This window comes from Antechinus flavipes, chromosome 1 (assembly GCF_016432865.1).
Source record: "Antechinus flavipes isolate AdamAnt ecotype Samford, QLD, Australia chromosome 1, AdamAnt_v2, whole genome shotgun sequence".
NCBI classification, from domain to species: Eukaryota; Metazoa; Chordata; class Mammalia; order Dasyuromorphia; family Dasyuridae; genus Antechinus; species Antechinus flavipes.
In genome coordinates, this window is record NC_067398.1 from 684,579,269 (window position 1) to 684,598,909 (window position 19,641).

General features: G+C 37.2%; 1 protein-coding gene across 1 annotated transcript in view; it reads right to left on the reverse strand.

Moving 5' to 3' along the window:
* Positions 1 to 19,641, reverse strand: part of ADGRD1 (adhesion G protein-coupled receptor D1) — a 449,125-nt gene that overhangs the window by 33,759 nt on the left and 395,725 nt on the right. The window contains exon 23 of the mRNA XM_051975862.1: positions 8,514 to 8,605. Coding sequence (XP_051831822.1) covers positions 8,514 to 8,605 — 92 coding nt within the window. The remainder of the gene's footprint in view (positions 1 to 8,513; positions 8,606 to 19,641) is intronic.

Consider the following 19,641-nt stretch of genomic DNA (forward strand, 5'->3'; position numbering starts at 1 on the left):
TCCTGACCTCAAACCCAGAGCCTAGGTCAGAGCCTAGGTCACCAGCCCTTTGCCTGAGGGCTCACAGTACAGATATCCAGGTGTTGCATCTTCAGTCTCCCCATCTCCACATGTGGAAGTGAAGAGTGGGAGGAAAAGTAACAAGTGAATAGACTTTAAATTAGATGAAACCTTATGACCATCTGGTCTACCCTCCATGTTCCAATGAGTAAATCAAAACCAAGAGCTGATAAATGAATTTCCCAAGGTAATGAAGATTATTAATAGTAGCAGTAGTAGTAGTAGTAGTAGTAGTAACAATAATAGTAGTAATAGTAGCAATAATAATAGTAATAGTAGTAGTAATAATAATAGTAGCAATAGTAGTAGTAGTAGTAATAATAATAGTAGTAATGGTAGTAGTAGTAGTAATAATAATAGTAGTAGTAGTAATAGTAGTAGTAATAATAATAGTAGTAATAGTAGTAGTAATAGCAGTAGTAGTAATAATAGTTGTAGTAGTAGTAGTAGTAGTAATAGTGGTAGTAGTAGTAGTAATAGTAGTAGTAGGAGGAGAAGTAGAAAAGTTATAGTAGTGGCAGTGATGGTGGTAATAATAGAAGTAGTAGTAGTATAAGTAATAGTAATGATGACAACTAATAACTATATCTTTTAAGATTTATAAAGGGCTTTACAACTATCTGATTATATCCTCACAACAACCCTGGTCTTGACTGACTTAAGATCTAACATTCCAGGCACTAGGACACCTTAATGTCTCTATATGCTACCAAGCAGAATTAACATAGCTAGCATTTATATAGTACTCTGTATTTTGTTTTTAAAAAGGCATCTTACATGTACTATCTTACATAACCATTGGTATGTATACCTAGGATTTTTTATCCCAAACCTGGATCTCTGGACAAAATATCCTATTTTGATACCCACTCTTGATTCCTATAACCAACAAGAAAAAGGGACAGAGTTTAATGGCAATGGAGCCACATTTGATACAGAATTAATAGGAGCATGTCTTTGGAAAACAAAAACATGATGAATTATTTAGCTATGATCTTCACATCCTGGAAATGATCTCCTTGAAAGAGAGCAATCATTGAGTGAATCCAAATGTGCTTTTAAAGTCATAAATTGTGTGTTACATTAAGAACAAAAAATAAAATAAAAACACAATGATCTTAAGGGAGGAAATTGAAAGCCTGTGACTATTCAGAGGTTCATTAATATTGTCAATAATAATAGCTAACATGATAATAATAACAACTAGCATTTATATAAAGCTTTAAAGTGTGCAAAGTACTTTACAAATATTATCCCATTTTATCCAAACAACAATCCTGAAATATACTATTATTATCCCCATTTTACAGCTGAGGAAATTGAAGCAAACAGAGTTCAAATGAGTTGCTCAATACCATGCAGTTTGGAAAAGTTTAAGACTAGATTTGAACTATTACCAATATTCTATCCACTATACCACCTAGCTGCCTACAGACTTAAATGAACCAGATGGATTGTAAAAATCTAGATAGTTCTAGAGCTAAAAACAATGGAGTCCAAACCCGTTTTTTCGCCGATAAGGAAGCCAAGTCCCACAGATGTTAGATCAATGACTTGGGAGTCACAGTTCTCATAAGGAGCAGCATTGGAATTTGGACTCAGGTTTTATACACTCATTGCTCCAACATAGCTGCTAAGGCCCTTTCCACATTGATTCTATGAATCTTGTATCTAGTTCAATAATGGACCAATCAGCAAAGAAAAAAACAAAACAAGCATGTTGGGGGAACTTATAAAGGGTTACACATGTAGACTGGGTGAATATTGAGTTCTTGAGCCCACGCAAGCAAAATGCTAACTCTGAAACAAGGACCGAATCAGAAAAAAAAAGATTCCAGGATTTTTCTAATTATGTTATAATTGCTTTCTTTGTGGCTGGTTGTGATAGCTATCATTTCTGGTTCACCAACTTATGAAGTCTACATTTTACACAAATGATCCTGATTTTTTCCAACTCAATGGCCCATTTCCAAGGAGACAGTGAGAAAGCAAGCAATAAGCCCCCGCCTCAGTCATTTGCTGGGAATGAAGCTAACGAGACTCTATCTTCGGGACAAATAGGATGCAAAATAGCATACCCTGGAAAAACAGCTCTGTGGGGGCCTGACCAGAGAAGGCTGATTTCAAGCAGTAACTACCCCTGCAGAACAGCAAGAGACTCAGGCTTCTGCTGGCACCCACTAGTCTCTATTATGTCTCTTCTTTATTTCCTGAAACCAGTGTAATTTAGCCCCCTTTTAAAAAAAAAACAACCCACACACATATACACAGGGTTATCTTTTCAATCTCTGTTCACAAAAATCAGACCATCTATATCAGGAAAATGATTATATTCAACAGATGTAAAGATGGAAACCAAAGCAGAGAAAAACTGAGGTATTCCAATCCCTCCTCCTTTGTTTCCCAAATCTCTTTCTCTTTTTCTTTTTTTGTCATCTTCTCACTTCTTGGAAAGAAGGAAAGAAATATTTATAAAGCACCTACTAATTATCAGGCATTGTGCTAAACATTACCGCATCTGATCCTCACAACAACCCTTGTGAGGTAGATGCTATTGTGATCTTTATTTAATAATTAAAGATGCTGAGGCAGACAGAGATTAAACGGCACAGAGCTGTGTCACACAGCTGGGAAGTATCTAAGGCAGAAATCTGAACTCAAGTCCAACATTCTGTCCACTGCATCACTTAGAATGAGTTAATCTTATCTATCCAGTCATTTGGTAAATGTTGACCATGGATCCACTACAAGAAAAGTGGAATAAGATAGATATCAAGAGTAAAAATAGTCAGTATCTGCCTTCCAAGAGTTTATAATTCAGTAGAGAACTCATAGAATCATAGAAGTAGAATTAACAGAAACTTCAGAAAAGACAGATTGCAAACCCCCATTTATGTTAAAAATGATGAAACTGGGACTGAGAGGTTAAACGATTTGTCCATATTCCCATATCTAGTAAATGTCCTGGGATGAATATGAATGAACTCAAATGGTGCAATATATTAAGTGCCAGGACTGGAGTCATCCTATTAAGTTTAAATCTGGCACAGACACTAGCTGTGTGACCCTAGGCAAGTCACTTAACCTCGTCTGCCTCAGTTTCCTCAACTGTAAAATGATCTGGAGAAGGAAATGGCAAATCACATCAATATCTTTGCCAAGAAAATCCCCTAAATGGATTCATGAAGAGTCAGACAAGAAGGAAATATCTTAACAGCACCCTGATTCCAAGGCTAGTGTTTTAGTACTGTATGTACCACTGAATTGCCTGAATAACACAAGATTCTGTGGGATAAGTGCCAAATGAATAGTACAAATAAAACACCTGAATGATGGGAGTCAGGGGAGCAGAGTAGGAAACATAATGGATTTTATTCCTTTACAGTATGTAGGACAGTGATTTGCACACAGTAAGTAAGCATTCAATAAATGTTTGTCGGGATGCACTGAGCTCTTTCCTTTCTAGTCCTTCAAATTTCCTAAGAGTTTCCACCAGACTAAATGCCTGATGAGCTATGGTCCCCTTATGGTCCTTTGACAAGATCCCTATAATAATGGGGGCTCCATGGAGCATTCATTGACCTTCAGCAGATTCTCCCCGACCAAATGAGTTTGTTTATTGAAATTGCCACATTGATCTTGGTGACAAAGCGTGCGAGAAGTGCCACAGAATAGATTAGTTATCCTTCTGTTCCAATGTCCATTTGGCTCCATGTCACTGCCTACATGAGGAAACCTGCATCCTTCAGCAGGTTGACCCAACATAAGTCAAGCTCTCTTCATCTGCTAATTTGAAACCATAATTCACTGACATGTTCATGCTGAACTTAGTAAGAAAATTATCCATCCTCTTCTTCCGTGAACCATAGGGGATAGATGATCTCTCATGGAGAGAAACATCATTTTTTGCTTTTGGACTGCCCGTCCTCCATATCTGGAATCCCTGAAAAATCACCTCCATTTCTAACAACTTTTGTAGTCCTTCAAGACTGAATGTAAGCATTATCTTCTACTTAAGGCTTTCCTGATGCATCAGCTCCCCATCCCTCCATACCTCCAAAAGACCTTGTACCTATTAACTACATAGACTGCTATCTAGATACCTAGGTATCTAGATATTTAGATTAATGTCTAGATAAATAGATGTCTATATGTCTATACTTTCATTTGTTTATCTCTATCTATCTGCTACATTTATATAACTACCTACCATCTATTTACTTTCTATTTCTATCCTATTATTTATCTTACTATCAATTATCTGTTTATCCATTGTTTCTCTATTTGCCTATCCCTCCATCTATCTACTATCAATTATGTCTATCAAACTGCCTATTTGCTGTCTCTAATATCATCTTTTTTAATAAAGCTTTTTATTTTTTAAAACATATACATGGTTTTCATCATTCATCCTTGCATAACCTTGTGTCCCAATTTTTTTTCTCCTTCCTTTTCCCTTACCCCCAGATCTTATCATCTTAACTCAATGTGTAAAGTTCTTTTAGTTTTGCATTTTCTCCCTCCCTTCCCCCTTCCCCTAGATGACTGCTATCATCTTAACTTACATATGTAAAGCTCTTTTAATTTTGCAGTTTTTGTATAACAATCCTTAAAAAATAAATAGTTTGATGATTTTGTTATTGTTTTTCTGGGCCTGGAGTCAAGAAGTTCTAAGCTCAAATCTGGCCTCATACATTTACTAACTGTATGATCCTGGGCAAGTTACTTAATGCTGTTTGCCTCAGTTTCTTCATCTGTAAAATGAGCTGGAGAAGGAAATGACAAACCATTTCAATATCTTTGCCAAGAAAACCTCAAATATAACCACAAAGAGTGCAACAACTGAAATGGCTCAAAAAAATATAAATGTGGTGCCACGGACAGAATATTTGGCTTGAAAACAAAAAGATTCATCTCATCTAGCTACATATGTGATTTCATCCTGTTGCCTTCAGTTTCCTTGTCTGTAAAATAAGCAGGAGAAGGAAACGGCCATCCACTCCAATATCTCTGCCAAGAAAAACCCAACTGAGATCATAAAGAATCAGAAACAATTGAAAGTTATAAACAACCACAAAACAACATTTGGCTTTTATAAGTGATGTGGCTTTTTCCCTGGACTCCAGAAGTGGCTGAGGTGGGATTCAAAGTCAGATGAGCTGCTTTCATCCAGGTTTCATGGTTCCCAGACAGACTGGACAGTCCTGAATACTGGGAAGTGAGAAGCTATTGGAAATTTGCTATTCTGACCTTGAAGAGGTCAGTGAAAAAAAATTTAGCAAAAAAATTAACAGATTTAGAACTGGAAGGGATCTTAGAAGACATCAAATTCAACTCCATTGTGTAGGTAAGAATACTGAAGTCCAGAGAAGCTGAATGATTTGCTCACATTATAAATGTAATATATAATAGAGACAAGATTTGAAGCTAGATCCTCTGCCATCAAAGACCTAACACAGTATGATGGCAGCCTCCTAACAGGTCTTACTGGAAAGTCGCACAGTCGGTTATTCCACTAACATCAAGCAAAGGTTTATTTCAAATAAATCCCTACTGTCCATGGCCAAGCCAGCTCCCTCTCTCTATATACTGCCTCCTTCTATGGGTTTCTGAAGGCCATGAGGCTCTGGAAGCTTGTCATTTTAATTTCTAATGTTTTGAATTCATTGCAGAATAATTGTCTTATAGATTTTTGGCGCAGGCATATTTACTGTTTTCCCTTTCACTTCAAAAATGATGTAGTGTAACAAAAGTAACTTTAATTATGCTGGTGCCACTGAGAGATGAAAATTGCTGGCATTTTAGAAATCAGCCTAAGTGTTCCAGCCTGAAAGTGGATACAGGCATAGTAAATTTATAAGGAAAGCACTGACCCATCATAGGTAGCAAGACTGGGAAGTCAGCTAAGTTTGGCATGGAAATCCCAGGATCATAGATCAAGAGACTGGGAGGATTTTGTAGGCTTTCTGATCTGAACTTGCTAGTTCACAGAGCAGGAAGCTGAGAGCTGTGCAGGTTGAATGTCTTGCCCAAAACTTGTCTAAGTAGGATAGACCTTACATCTAGAATTTGAGTTCAATTCATAGGATTTTAGGACCATAGAATCTGAGAGTTAAAAGGAACAGTGATGGACAATCTAATCTAAGTCAAAGATAAAAGGAATCCCTGCTTCTGACCCCTGATAAGTGTTGTCCTTCAACCTCTGCTTAGAGACTTCCCAAGAAAGGGAAGCCATCTCCTTCCTAAGCAGACCATCCCACTTCTGGATATTGTGAGGAAAAGTTTTCCTCTTTACATGCATGTTAAATTTGTCTCTTGGCAACATCACCATAGCTTTACATCTGGAAATTCAATCAAGTTTAAGCTCATTTTACAGATTCTACAGATGATAAAACTGAGGCCAGAAAAGCTCATTTATTTTCCCATGGCCAACAATCAATAAGTATTTTTCTTTGCTTTTTAATTTTGTTTTTTTAGACTATACATATACATTTTTATATATTTCTACATGAGTCATGTTGGGAGAGAAAAATCAAAACAAAATGGAAAAACCACAAGAAATTTTTTAAAAACAGGTGAAAATAATACATCTCAATCTGTTTTCAGTCACCACAATTCTCTCTCTGGATGTGAATGGCATTTTCCATCCAAAGTTTACTGGAATTGCCTTGGATCATTGAATTGTTGAGAAGAGCCAAGTCTATCATAGCTGATCTTGATAAGTATTTATTAAGTATCTACTGTGTACCAGGCTCTGTGCTAAGTAAAGATCAAGTAGACAACTATGAAAATAGAAAAGGTCTGCCCTCAAGGAGATTACTTAAACAGCTGGTAATTATAGGGGATAGGTCTTCTGGATATGCAGCTCAAAATTAAATCCTCTATAAAATGCTATAGCTCCCACTCATTGCTCCTGGCTCTGTTCTCTGTCTTCTCCCAGATCCCTTCTCCACAAGAGCCCTAAGTTCTTTCTTCTCCCAAGTTAAAGTCATCTAGTTATTGCAACTAATTTCATAAAGTTAAGATCAAGGCTTTTCACCCTTCTAGCTGGCCTTCTTTGGACTCTCTCCCCTTCTAAATGTCCTTTTTAAACCATGGAAGCCAAGATTGAATCCAAAACTTTAGATAAGGTCTGACAAGGGTTGAATACAGTGAGACTTTCATCTTCCTTTTCCTGTGTAGTTCTTATTGTTGATGATGATGATGAGTTGTTTTCTTTATGAGCTCATTTGGGATTTTCTTGGCAAAGATACCGGAGTGCGTTACCATTTCCCTCTCCAGCTCATTTCAATAGATGAGGAAACTGAGGCAAACAGGGTTAAGTGCTTGCCGAGAGTCACACAGCTAGTAAATGTCAGCGTCTACATCCAAACTCAGGTCTTCCTGTCTTCAGGCTGGATGCTTTATGCCCTATGTCATCTAACTGTTCTAGTCCTCCCATAATATAGCACAATTCATTGTTCTTTGGTATTCAGCCACCTCTTTATAAAATGAGAAAGTGGGACTATATGACATCTGTGGACCTTAAAAGAGGAGAAGGAAGAGGAGAAGAAGAAGAAAAAGGAAGAGGAAAGTGAGAGAGGGAGGGTGGGAGGGAGGGAGGGAAGAAGGAAGAAAGGAAGGAAGGAAGGAAGGAAGGAAGGAAGGAAGGAAGGAAGGAAGGAAGGAAGGAAGGAAGGAAGGAAGGAAGGAAGGAAGGAGGGAGAGAAGGAGAGAGGGAGGAGGGAGGAAGGAAGGAGGGAGGAGGGAGAGAAGGAGGGAGGGATGGACAAAAGGAGGAAAAAAGAGAAAAGGAAAGGAAAGAAGGAGGTAGGGAAGAAGAGAGAAAGAGAAAAAGAAAAAGAAAGAAAGAAAGAGAGAAAGAGAAAAAGAGAAAGAGAAATAAAGAGAGAGAAAAAGAGAAAGAGAAAGAAAAAGAAAGAAAGTTACAAGTAACTAGCATTTATCCAGCATTTTAAGGTTTGTTATATTAGAGGCAGATTAATATGATCTTGGAATCAGGATGACTTGGATTCAATTCCTGCCTCTGATGCTTATTAGTTATACCTTATTTGGCCTCTTTGAAGCTCAATTTTCCTATCTGTGAAATGGAAATAAACAGAGAATCCACCATACTGGATTATTGTGAGGATCACCTAATATGATGTAAGTAAAATATTTCACAAAGCTCACATTACTACATAAATGTGAGCCATGATAAAGGGCTGTGCTTTCCCATTTCCCGAGCTTTGTCACTCTTGTTTGGATATTCATTTCTTACTAATGTCCCAAGAAGAAGCCAGGAAAGGTACATCATCCTCCCTTTATTGATATGGAACATGTCTAGAGGCAGAAGTGACTTGGCCATAGTCGCATGGCTAGCAATGAACCATCCTGGGTTCTCCTGCCTCCCCAGCCTGAGCCCCTGAAGTATTAACGTGTTTTCACATGAACGCCATGGAGATAGGACTTACTTAAAACCATTCGCCTCTCCATGGACCTTGTAGTTTTCTGCGCTGATTCTGGAGATGACTCTGGTCACAGCCACGAGAATACCAATGTTGACCTGCCCAATGAAAACCAACAAGGGAAAGTCAGGACGCAAAGTATGCTGGGAATGAGCTCATTTTCTCTATTCACTGGCTACAAGGAGGGCTTCTGGTAGGGGCAGGAGAGGTGAGGAGTTTTTTGTTGAGTTGTGATAATGATGTGAGTATAAAGGGAAAATGTGTTCAATTTTATTGATATCTTTCCTTTTCATATCATCTCTATTTCTTGGTAAATTCTTCATCTTTCTTAGAAGAAAGAGAAGGGAGAAGAAAAGAAAATGAGCATAAAATGTTAACACTAATAAAAATACAGAGAAAACAGCAAGAGACCCAGAAAAGTGAGAAACTTGTGTTGCTATTATGCTCAGTTTCATAGACAAACACCCTCTCCTACACACATTCATATATAAAATACATATTCACACTTACACACATTCACACTTTCTCACACACATATATTCAAACACATACACTCATAAAGTTACATTCACAATATATTCACATATGAACACATGCACACGCTCTCATACACATTAATAAATGTATACACACTCATACACATACATACATTCACACACATATAAACATAGTCGCACACATAGACATATACATACATAAGTATCCACATTCACATACAACACATGTACACAATCATATACACATTCACATACATATATATATATATATATGTATAAACATGCATGCATGTATACAAAAATTCTGTGGAACAGAGGTTCCATTTCACACATGAGTCTCTGTTCTTCTTTATATGTGGAAACATTCTACTTTGCCCATGATTATTAAAATGATGATGATGGTAATAACAATAGAATCCTTTTGAACAAAAGGTGCTAGGACTTAATTCTGCATGGAGTCCAGTGTAATCAACAGTTCCTGTCCGCCAAGCAGCCAGTTACTGATGGTTCATATGGGAGGAAGTGCTGTGCTAACTCCAGGAGATAGAAGTAAACGTCGGGAGCTGTCGGGGATGCAGTACAAGAAGATCATGGGAATCGAGGAGTTTGTGGAACATATTTGCTTGTTTTCTGCAGATGTCAAAGATGACTCCCTGTTACTAACAGTGACTGCAGTGAATCGAAATAATAATAACAGGCATTTAGGGTTTGCAAAATACTTTACCATTTTATCTCATTTTATTCTTACAATAACTTTGGGAGGTAGATGCTATAATTATCCCTTCCATTTTGCCGATGAGGAAATTGAAGCAGGCAGTGATCAAGTCTTAGCTAGAGCCAAAAGAGCTAGTAAGTAAGCAGGTCTTGACTTCTTCCTGCCTTCAAGTTAGGGTCTCTAGCCACTGAACCACACAGCTCCCTCATCATGAGAGAGAAAGACAGACAGAGACAGACAGAGACAGACGGAGAGACAGATACAGAGAGATCAAATCAAAGAAACAGAAACAGAGAGAGACCAAAACAGAAAAAGAGAAACAGAGACAGAGACAGAGAGAGAAAAAAACTTCCCCCCAAGAGCAGCATACACACACACACGCACACACACACACACATACACACACACACACACACTCATATTTTCAATACATCAGAAGCCCGAGTCATAGAAATCTTTTTTAAAAATGTTACACTCAAGGAAACTGAATGTTATCAAGGAAAGTCAAATCCTCCTCTTGGGTAGATTTATCCATAAGCAAGAAAAAATATTTTCTAGGTCTTTTAAAAACAGTGGGGGTAGAAATACTGACACATCAGGGAGAGTCTAAAGACTGATGTACCTCCAGGTAAACTCCATAGGAAGAAGAGAGGAGGAGTCTGGGAGCTAAAGTCAAAGCAAAGAGCTTTTCTCTATAAATGTCTTCTTCTTTCCCTGTCTCATTATAGATGTGTGTGTGTATGTACACATGTATACACACTTGTATAAATACAAACATAAAGATATGTCTCTATATAAGTAGATGAAAATACAAATGTATATATGTGTACATATATAGAGATAAGTATATACAACACACACATCCATATACACATGTATGTATAAATATGTATATATATAATTAATATAATTATATCTATATATGGTCTCCTTTCTCCTTCATGTATATCACAGAAAGCTTTCTGTTTAGCTGGATGATGGAAACCAGAGCACAAAGAGAAAGGAACATTGGAATTTGCAGCAGGAAAATGGGGTACAAATCCTCTGGTAATATTTTTTACTTGTGTCACTGTGGAAAAATCATTTAGTCTTTCTAAGCTCTGGTTCCTTCCTATGTAAAAACACTAATAAACTGTGTATTCACTACCTTCACAGCTACTTCAAGTCAACCAGCATTTATTAAGCACCTATTATGTGCAAGGCATGGTCCTAAGTGGTGGAAACCCTGAGAGGGGAAAACAAAGTTACTGATTTTTACTTTGTTTCCAATTCTTTGCTTCTATAAAAAAAAAAAAAAGTGATGTAAATATTTGGTCTATGTGGAGTCTTTCTCTATTTACTATTGACTTCTTTGGGGTGTAAGTTTAGCAATGAGATTTCTAAGTCAAAGTGTATGAGAATTTAGGCACTTACTATAATTCTACATTGCTTTCCAGAATTGTTGCAGCAATTCTCAGCTCCACCAATAATGCATTAGTGTGCCTATCTTTTTACACCTTCATCACTGGTTACTCTTCTCTTTGGCCATATTTGTTCATTTGTGAGGTGTGAAGGGCAGCTAAATGGGACAGGATAAAGCACCAGCCCTGGAGTCAGGAAAACCTGAGTTCAAAACTTATCTCAGACACTCGCTGTGTGACCCTGAGCAAATCACTTTTCCTGTTTGCCTCAGCTTCTTAATCTCTAAAAATGAGCTGGACAAGGACATGGCAAACCACTCTATTATCTTTGCCAATAAAATCCAAAAAAAGGGTCTCGAAGAGTTGGACATGACTGAACATCAATGAGGGATTCCTTCCTGATGCCCACAAGCATACTTGGTTTCTTATCTGTGCTTGATCCTTCCACATTTTTAATCTATTATTCTGTCTCTACTCTTTTTTCAGGACCAAACTCCTAGAAAGAATATTCTCAATTTTCTGTCTCTACTCCTTTTACTATTTATTGATTTTTCAACTCAAAGAATGATGGATTCCATGGTGACTTTCCAAGTTAGGAGGGAGGTAATTCAGAGAATGTCTCATCCCAGTTTGCTCAACAACTGGTCAAGCAACTTTTGCACAAAGACTTCTCATGAGGAGGGGTCCCATTGTCTCCCATGGCTGTCCAATCCACTATGGGACATTACTGAAATGTTTTGGTTTTTCCCTTACATTAAGGTGAAACTTGCCTGTAGGTAACTTCCATCTATTGCTTCAGCCTATTGGCTCTATCTGGGTCCAAGTAGAAAAAGCTGAAATGACTAGAGCATTAGTCTTAAAAATTGGGAACATCTGAGTTTGGAATTTGTGTTAGGCTCTTGCTAACTGTGTGAGCTTGGGCAAGTCACATAAATTCAGTGGGTCTCAGTTTTCCCACCTATAAAATGAAGGGATCCATCTCAAATCTCCCATTAGATCTAAACTTATAATTTTGTGATCCTCCAATCCACAAAACAACCTTTCATACAGTGATCACATCTGCCCTTGCCTCCTTAGGCATCTCTTCCCTGGTTTAAACATTCCCAGTTCTTTCAATTGTTATTCAAGTGTCAGGGTCTTCATCAAAGCCTGTCAGCATCTTGGTCACGTTCTTCCTGACACTCACCAGCTTTTTCAACCCTTTCCCCTAAAACCTGGCATTTTGGAACTACAAAGCATGTACTAACCAGTGCAGGGTAATCTTTATTCCTGGATAATATAGACAATTCATAGCCTTTCTCAGCCTCAGTTTTCTCAAATGTAAGATGGAAATAATAAATAGCATATGTCTCAGAAGGTTGCTATGATATTAAAAGCCTTCCAGCAACCTTCCCTATTTCTGCTAAAGACATAGACATCCTCCCAGTCACCTAAGAATATTACCTAAGAGTAAAACTTGAGTCTTCTTCCATTTTTCATCTTTCATCACTCAATCACTTGTCAAGCTCTGTCTAGTTCGTGTCTAATACATCTCTATATCTAGAAAATCAGCCTTTTTCATATAAACCATACCCAATTCAAACCCACCTGATGTTTTAGCTGGACTATTTGAAAGGTCTTCTACTTGCTCTTCCTGACTCCATTCTTTCCCCTTTACAACTTATTTTTTGTTCACACAGCTACTAAAAATTATCTTTCTAGGGAACTATATTGATCATGATACTCCTCTGCTCAATAACCATCAGTGGCTCACCATCATATTTGGTATGTGTCTCAGTTTGGAATTTAAGGGTCTCCCATCTTATTTCCACTACTGACCTTCATGCATTCTGTGTTCAAGACAAGTTGCACATTACTTTTTGCCCAAATTCAGCATCCTATCTAGTGTATATACATATATACATATATATATAGAGAGAGAGATCCCAATAATTCTTTTTGCTCCTCCTCCTTCTTCTGCTTGAGACCTTCTGTTTGGTCAAAGTTCAGCTTACATGCTGCCTCCTCAGTGAAGCTTTCCTTGATCCATGCCCTTTCTCCCTTCTTAAAGCACATTGTAGCATCCACTTCTTCATGTATCATCTATTCCCCAAATAGAATTTATACGTGTGTGTATGTGGTCTTTGTATCCCCAGCATGTAGTAGGCACAAATACTGAGTGGACTGCCCCCCTTTGCTCATGTTCACCATTATCTTATTATCTAATAGAGGGAACGAAGCTGTGAAGAATGTAACCTGTCAAAGTTACAAGAAACAGAGTTATGAATTTGAACCCAAATTTTCTGATTCTAAGTCCAGGGATCTTTCCACTATATTACAGATACTTTGCAGATTTCCCTATATAAAGATAAGGTAGCTAGGTGGTACAGTGAGTAGAATGCTGGGCTAAAGTCAGGAAGACTTCTTTTTCTGAGTTCAAATCCAGCAGCAGACAGTTACTGACTAGTTGGCCTGGTCAAATCACTTCTCCTTTATTGCCTCAGTTTCCTCAACTGTCAACTTAACTGTAAAAGAAAAAAAAGGCAAAGGGCTCTAATATCTCTGCCACAAAAATCCCAGGAAGAGTCAGACATGACTAAAATCACTGAACAATAATAACAAAATAGAGATGGACGTTGCCTCAGGACAAAGAAATTTAGAGAGGGTAATCAGGAGGCTCAAAAGTGAGTTTAGCAGTTAGAATAATTAGTTGAAGTAGAAAATCATTAGATGCATGACTTCTTTCTCCCCTCCTCTCCATCAAAACATCTACAGATTGTTATTTCCCCAGCAGGAACTTTATGGTTTCACAGAGTCAACTGTGTCCCTATTCTTTCAACTAAATTGAAGGTTTATTCTCATTCCTTTAACCTATTTCCCAACAATGACAATACCATCACCAATAATAACAACCAGTCATGGTTCAGGTGCTGGAGATAGTTTGACTAAGACAGTCTCCATGGTGTCCCCGGTTTTATGACCTTCAGTGTGAGTCTAGGTTTGAATAAGAAGCAAAACAGGCATTGAAATTCATGCCCCTGTGGCTCATCCTTCTTCAGTACTTTGATATCTTTAACCTTCCACTGACTCAGGGAGCAGAAATTCAGAGAAAATGGTTTAGCCGATGTCTACTCTGCAGAAGGCAGCTCAGGGCTTTTGATGTCGGCCCCAACAGAAATATATATAAAATGAAAACAACTCAGGAGATGATAGACATTCAGGGAAAGAACAAGATCTCCTTGCCACAATCTCCAGAGCCACTGGTGACAAAGGAAAGGAGAAAGTTTCCCCATTCAAAGTAGGGCAATCAAAAGGAAGGCTGCCTTGGATTAAATGGAAAGGAAAAAATAGGAGCAAGAGAGAACTTCTATCTTTTTTTTTCCTTTGGGGAGGAAGTTGTACACTTAGAGCAAATCCCACATTATAAGATGATCGTTTGTCCTCAGTTCTAAGAATCAGGATGGGACAGAGTAGAACGCAGTGGGCTGAGGATTGCTGGTAAATATCTAATAACCAGGTCTTCCCCTTGGAAAAAAATGCGTACAAGGTATACTTTAACATTTATTCTTCATTATTCATATTTTCTCCATCACTCTCTTAACCCTAGATAACCAACAAAACAATAACTCAAGCCCTTATTTGCACTATTTTCCCATTTCTGATTTCTCAATATAAATACTTATACTGATAATTTAACAATCAGCTGTTAGGAGCCAGTATGATCTGAATGCTGTATACTCCTGATAGCAGATCAGTGAAAAGGGATAAGGGGCAGCCTTGTTTTTATTCTATATGAATTTTGTACACTTTGTCTTCCCAGTTAAAGTGTAAGTTCCTCAAGGGGAGAGACTACTTTATATTTGCCTATGTCCAGTAGCTAACAGTATTTCACACTAATATCCACATAATAACTAGTTTATTAATTAGTATCCTGTTCATTTAGGACCTTTAATTCCCTTGTCTAGTAGCCAAAACCAACTAGAATTGTGTGTGTGTGTGTGTGTGTGTGTGTGTGCTGGAACGAACATGCTACATTTCCCCCCATAAACACCCCAAATGTCATGCATCCTGGTGGAGAAGAAATCTATTTAGAGCAAACATGAATTTTCTATGAGGTTAAAGGGACTTTAGCCTTTTAAAAGAGCTGAAGTGTACCCACAGATGTATTATTAGCACCCTCCAAATTTACATCTAAGATCAAACTCCAATGATCCCACTCTAGTTATGTCTCTGGAATTAACATATTCAAGTTCCCTAATTTTATATTACTATTAGGGATTATAATCCCCATTTACTAAAATACTATGTAGCCTTGAGCCACATACTTTATTTTTTTCTGTTACTCTGTCTCTGTTATTAAAAAAAAGAAAAAGAAAAGAAAAGAATGATTAGAACAGACTTGGGAGAGAGGTTCACACTAAAGCATTACTCATAGTAAATTACTATAAACTGTTTTGCAAACATAAAAAAGCTTACAAGTGATTAATAAGGAACCATGCACCCTTAATTGCCTTTCAGTCCCTGTATTTAAAAGCTGGAATGAAATATTTCAATAGGGTTGAACTGTTTGCATTACACGCTGCTAGGATTCATTCTTGAATCTATTTCTCAAAATAGTCTACAGGTTCTTTGAGTTCAGTCTTTTCTCATTTCATTTTGCATGAGAACTCCCCCCTTCCCCCCCAAGCCTTGTTCAACTGAGAAAATTTGCTACGGCATTAGGAAACAAGGCATAGCAAAATACAGCCACCCATTCCACATAGCTGTGTAATTATACTAAGAGATAATGGCAGTCATGAAACCAATCTAGGATTTCAGGGAGAAAAAAATTAAAGAAGGAAAAATAGAAGAGCCTAGGCTCTTTGTTCTATGTTTATTGCCTGGATTAGCTCCTCAGTTATTTGTGAGATCTCAAGTCTTGAATCTCCCCCAGTAAACTCCTAATGAGTGATGATTCCAGAGCTGTGATATGTGTAACCTAGAATGTAATGAGAGTTTCATCAGTCTGGGTTCCTCTCAATAAAACTGTTGACAAGGTCCTTCTGCCCAATGTCAGAAACTTCACTGATGAAACAAATTAGGGGCTGCAATTCTATTTCAAGGGATAATGGAACCATACATGCCTTCTTCCCCTTTAAATCAGAAGATTAATAAAGTGAAATATTTATGGTAATCTGTTTCATCTGACTTTTAGCATTATCATTTATTTTGGTAAGATGGTTATCTCATCAAAAATTATGTTTCAACCTTCTCATGAGCAATCTGTTTCCCAACTGTCCTCAGTCTCCTGGGTCCTTTCATCCCTCAAATTTCTATTTATCTGTTTTCATCCAGGGAAAACAGGACTTGCTGATAAAGCAGAGATATTCCCTCATCATCCAAAGCTTGGTATAGAGCAAGAAATTATGTGTGCTCTGTGGAACCCAACTTCAATTTGATGATGGGTTAGACAAACACAAGGAGAATAAAGTTGGAGAGTACCAAAGACAAATTACAATTTCCAGGATGAGTAAGGTAATCCATCATCATCATCAACATTTTATTATTATTATTAAAAGTCATAATTGTTATTATCACTACTGCTGCTGCTATTACTATCACTACTATATAGAATTCTTCAATATGTGTTAATCAGTATGACCTTGAAGATTTCTTCCAAAAACGGTTCTAATTAAAGTGAAGTAAGTAGGATCTTACATCAAGACCTGAATTTAAAGAGCATTGACTGAATTTGCTGCCCAGCAGCATAGAAACAATAGAAATTACTTAACACTGAGTTAGCAAGAATAATTAAAGTGAGTTAGCTAGAATAATTAAAGTAAGAAGCTAAGAAATAACCTGGAATGGGAATATTTTCCTTTCTCTGACCACTCTTTTTCTCATCCTATCCCAATTTGATTCACGGAACGTTGTGTTATTTATTTTGAGCAAAAATGATTCTTTGATAATTGTTGGGTAACCATCAGTGAAATATGACTTGAGATAATCTGTGAGTTCACAATTCCTACTGTTGTTTTTCTTGCAAATAATTTCCAGTAAAGCTTCCTCTATTCCTATTCATTGTAAATGAAAACCCACTAGAAGTGCTTATATGTGATTCTCTCATCTTTTTTTTGAATCATGGCTAAATTCCAGCAGCAACCAGCCCCACAACAGAACCTCTATAGCTCTCGGCTTTGTTGTCCCTCACAAGATAATGACCTGTTGGTTGAACAAATGGATGTTTGGGACTATTAATCCTGATTGGGAATGGTTGGAGTAAGAATGGGGAGGGGAGAAAGATGCTGTTCAGACTAAAAACAAAGAGAAAAGATGATTTAAAAGTAATACCTATGGGAAGGTTGGGCAATAAGCTAAAGGAAAACATTGTTTTATCCTTTAAATAGGGAAAGATCACACGATTTACAGTCAGAGGTCGTGGATGCAATTTCCAAATATGCTACATAATGGCTGACATTTATATAGGACTCTGGGGTCTGCAAAGCTCTTGATGTGCACTATCTCATTGAAGTCACACAAAAACCTATCTAGGAAGGTATTATTGTTTTCCCCATTTTACAGTTGAGACACTTCAAGTTCATAGAGAAATTAGCTTGCTTGTGGGCAGGCTAAGCATTTAGCACAGAAATCAGATATTTTTTTCCCTCATCTCTACTACACCAGAGGTGTCAACTTCACCAAGTATATATCATCACTGTATTAAGATGTAACTAAGAAATGTCTAACAAAATAAATTAAAATAAAATATTAATACTGTTAATTTGTGATTTTTTTAAGTCAAGATGCTGCCCACAAGGATCATTGTTGTTTGAGTTTTAGATCACTGTACTACTTCTCAGAATTGTGTTACTTCTCAGAATAACTTACATGATCTTAGAAAATTCACAGAAAAAAAAGGAATTTCAATCAAATAATCAAAAGGCATTTATTAAGGGCTCTATTTAAAAGGATAAAAAATGTTTTCCTTTCGCTTACTGCCCAACCTTCCCATAGGTATATTATTTTAAAATCATCTTTTCTCTTTGGTTTTAGTCTGAACAGCATCTTTCTTCTCTCCCCATCCCTACTCCAATCATTTCCAATCAGAATATTACCCATTCTTCATTTTCTGACCACCCTCACCCAATAAAGAATAATAGCTTCTCATGAGGAAGATATCTTTACATCTCCTCTACATCAAAGAAGTCATAAGAGAAACAAACAGAAAGGTTAAAAAATTGGACAAATGGCATTCTGGGTTGTGTCCACTTTTCTATTCCAATGTATAGGTTGCCTAATAGAAACTAAGAGTGTTCCTTAGTAGAAACAAATATCAGTCATGAACTTCATGGGTACATTATTATATAATATTATATTATTAACATTGATTAATAATAATGTGATATTATTATTATTATCATAATAATAACTGGGGAGAGGGAGTGAAGAATGGATTCCTAGAGGAGATAGCAAGTGAGATGAGCTTTGTTGGGAACTGATGGCTTCAAGGAAGAGGAAAAGGAAATGGCAAATCATTCCAGCATCTTTGAAAAGAAAACCTCAAATGGGATCATGAAGAGTTGAACAGGACTGAACAAGAGTAACAAAAGGTTTCTTGGCCCTAACAGATATCCGTACTAACAAGGATCAGGCTTATAGATTCTAAGACTTATATTTAATAAAATTCACCTTGGTATAAATCCTGTAGCCAGCTAGCACTCTGGAGGGGAAAATCAGCATGATCTGTGCGTCAACAATCCTCCTTAGTTTTGATCAGTCCTCAAGCAATCTGGTGTCTGTCTCCACTGTTTCCCATTACAAAGGAAATACAGATGTTTATGCCTCTCCTTAATTTTACTTTACACATGGCAAAAAAAAGAACAAGACGACAGATGGCTGACGACAGGCCAAAGTCCTAATGGATCTTTTTGCTACCTCTTTCTGGAATATCTGTGGTAGAATAAGAGAGCTTTTTTATTTTAGAGATTTTAGTCTTATAGGGACATTTCAGTGGAGAAAATCACCCTCACCCATGGCAGAAAGGAATAATTGTTTTTATTTCCACATATTTTAAGATGTTCAGTTGTATCACTCATGTCTGGCTCTTTCTGGCATCATTTAGGGTTCTCTTGGCAAGGATACTGGAATAGTTTGCTATTTCTTTCTCCAGTTCATTTTTATAGATGAGGAAACTGAGGCAAAAAGGGTGAAATGACTTGCCCAGGATCACCCAGCTGGTAAATGTGTGAGGTTGGATCTAAACTCCTGACTTCAGACCAAATCTTCTGCACCAAAAGACATAAACAAGTTGAAGAAAAGGAAGTTAAATAGGGCACTTAGCTCCTCCCACCCAATCTCCCTCCCAGGAGTGTTTTGGGAGCTCCAATTTCGGAACTCCAGTTTGAATTTGCAGCTCAAACTGACTAGAAACAGCCAATTGTCTAGTTTTTCAAATTATAAGATCACATGTGCAAGGTACTTCATTCCATCATGATAATTACTATTATAACAACAACAAAAATTTATATAGTGCTTATTATTTGCCAAGTACTATGATAAGCACT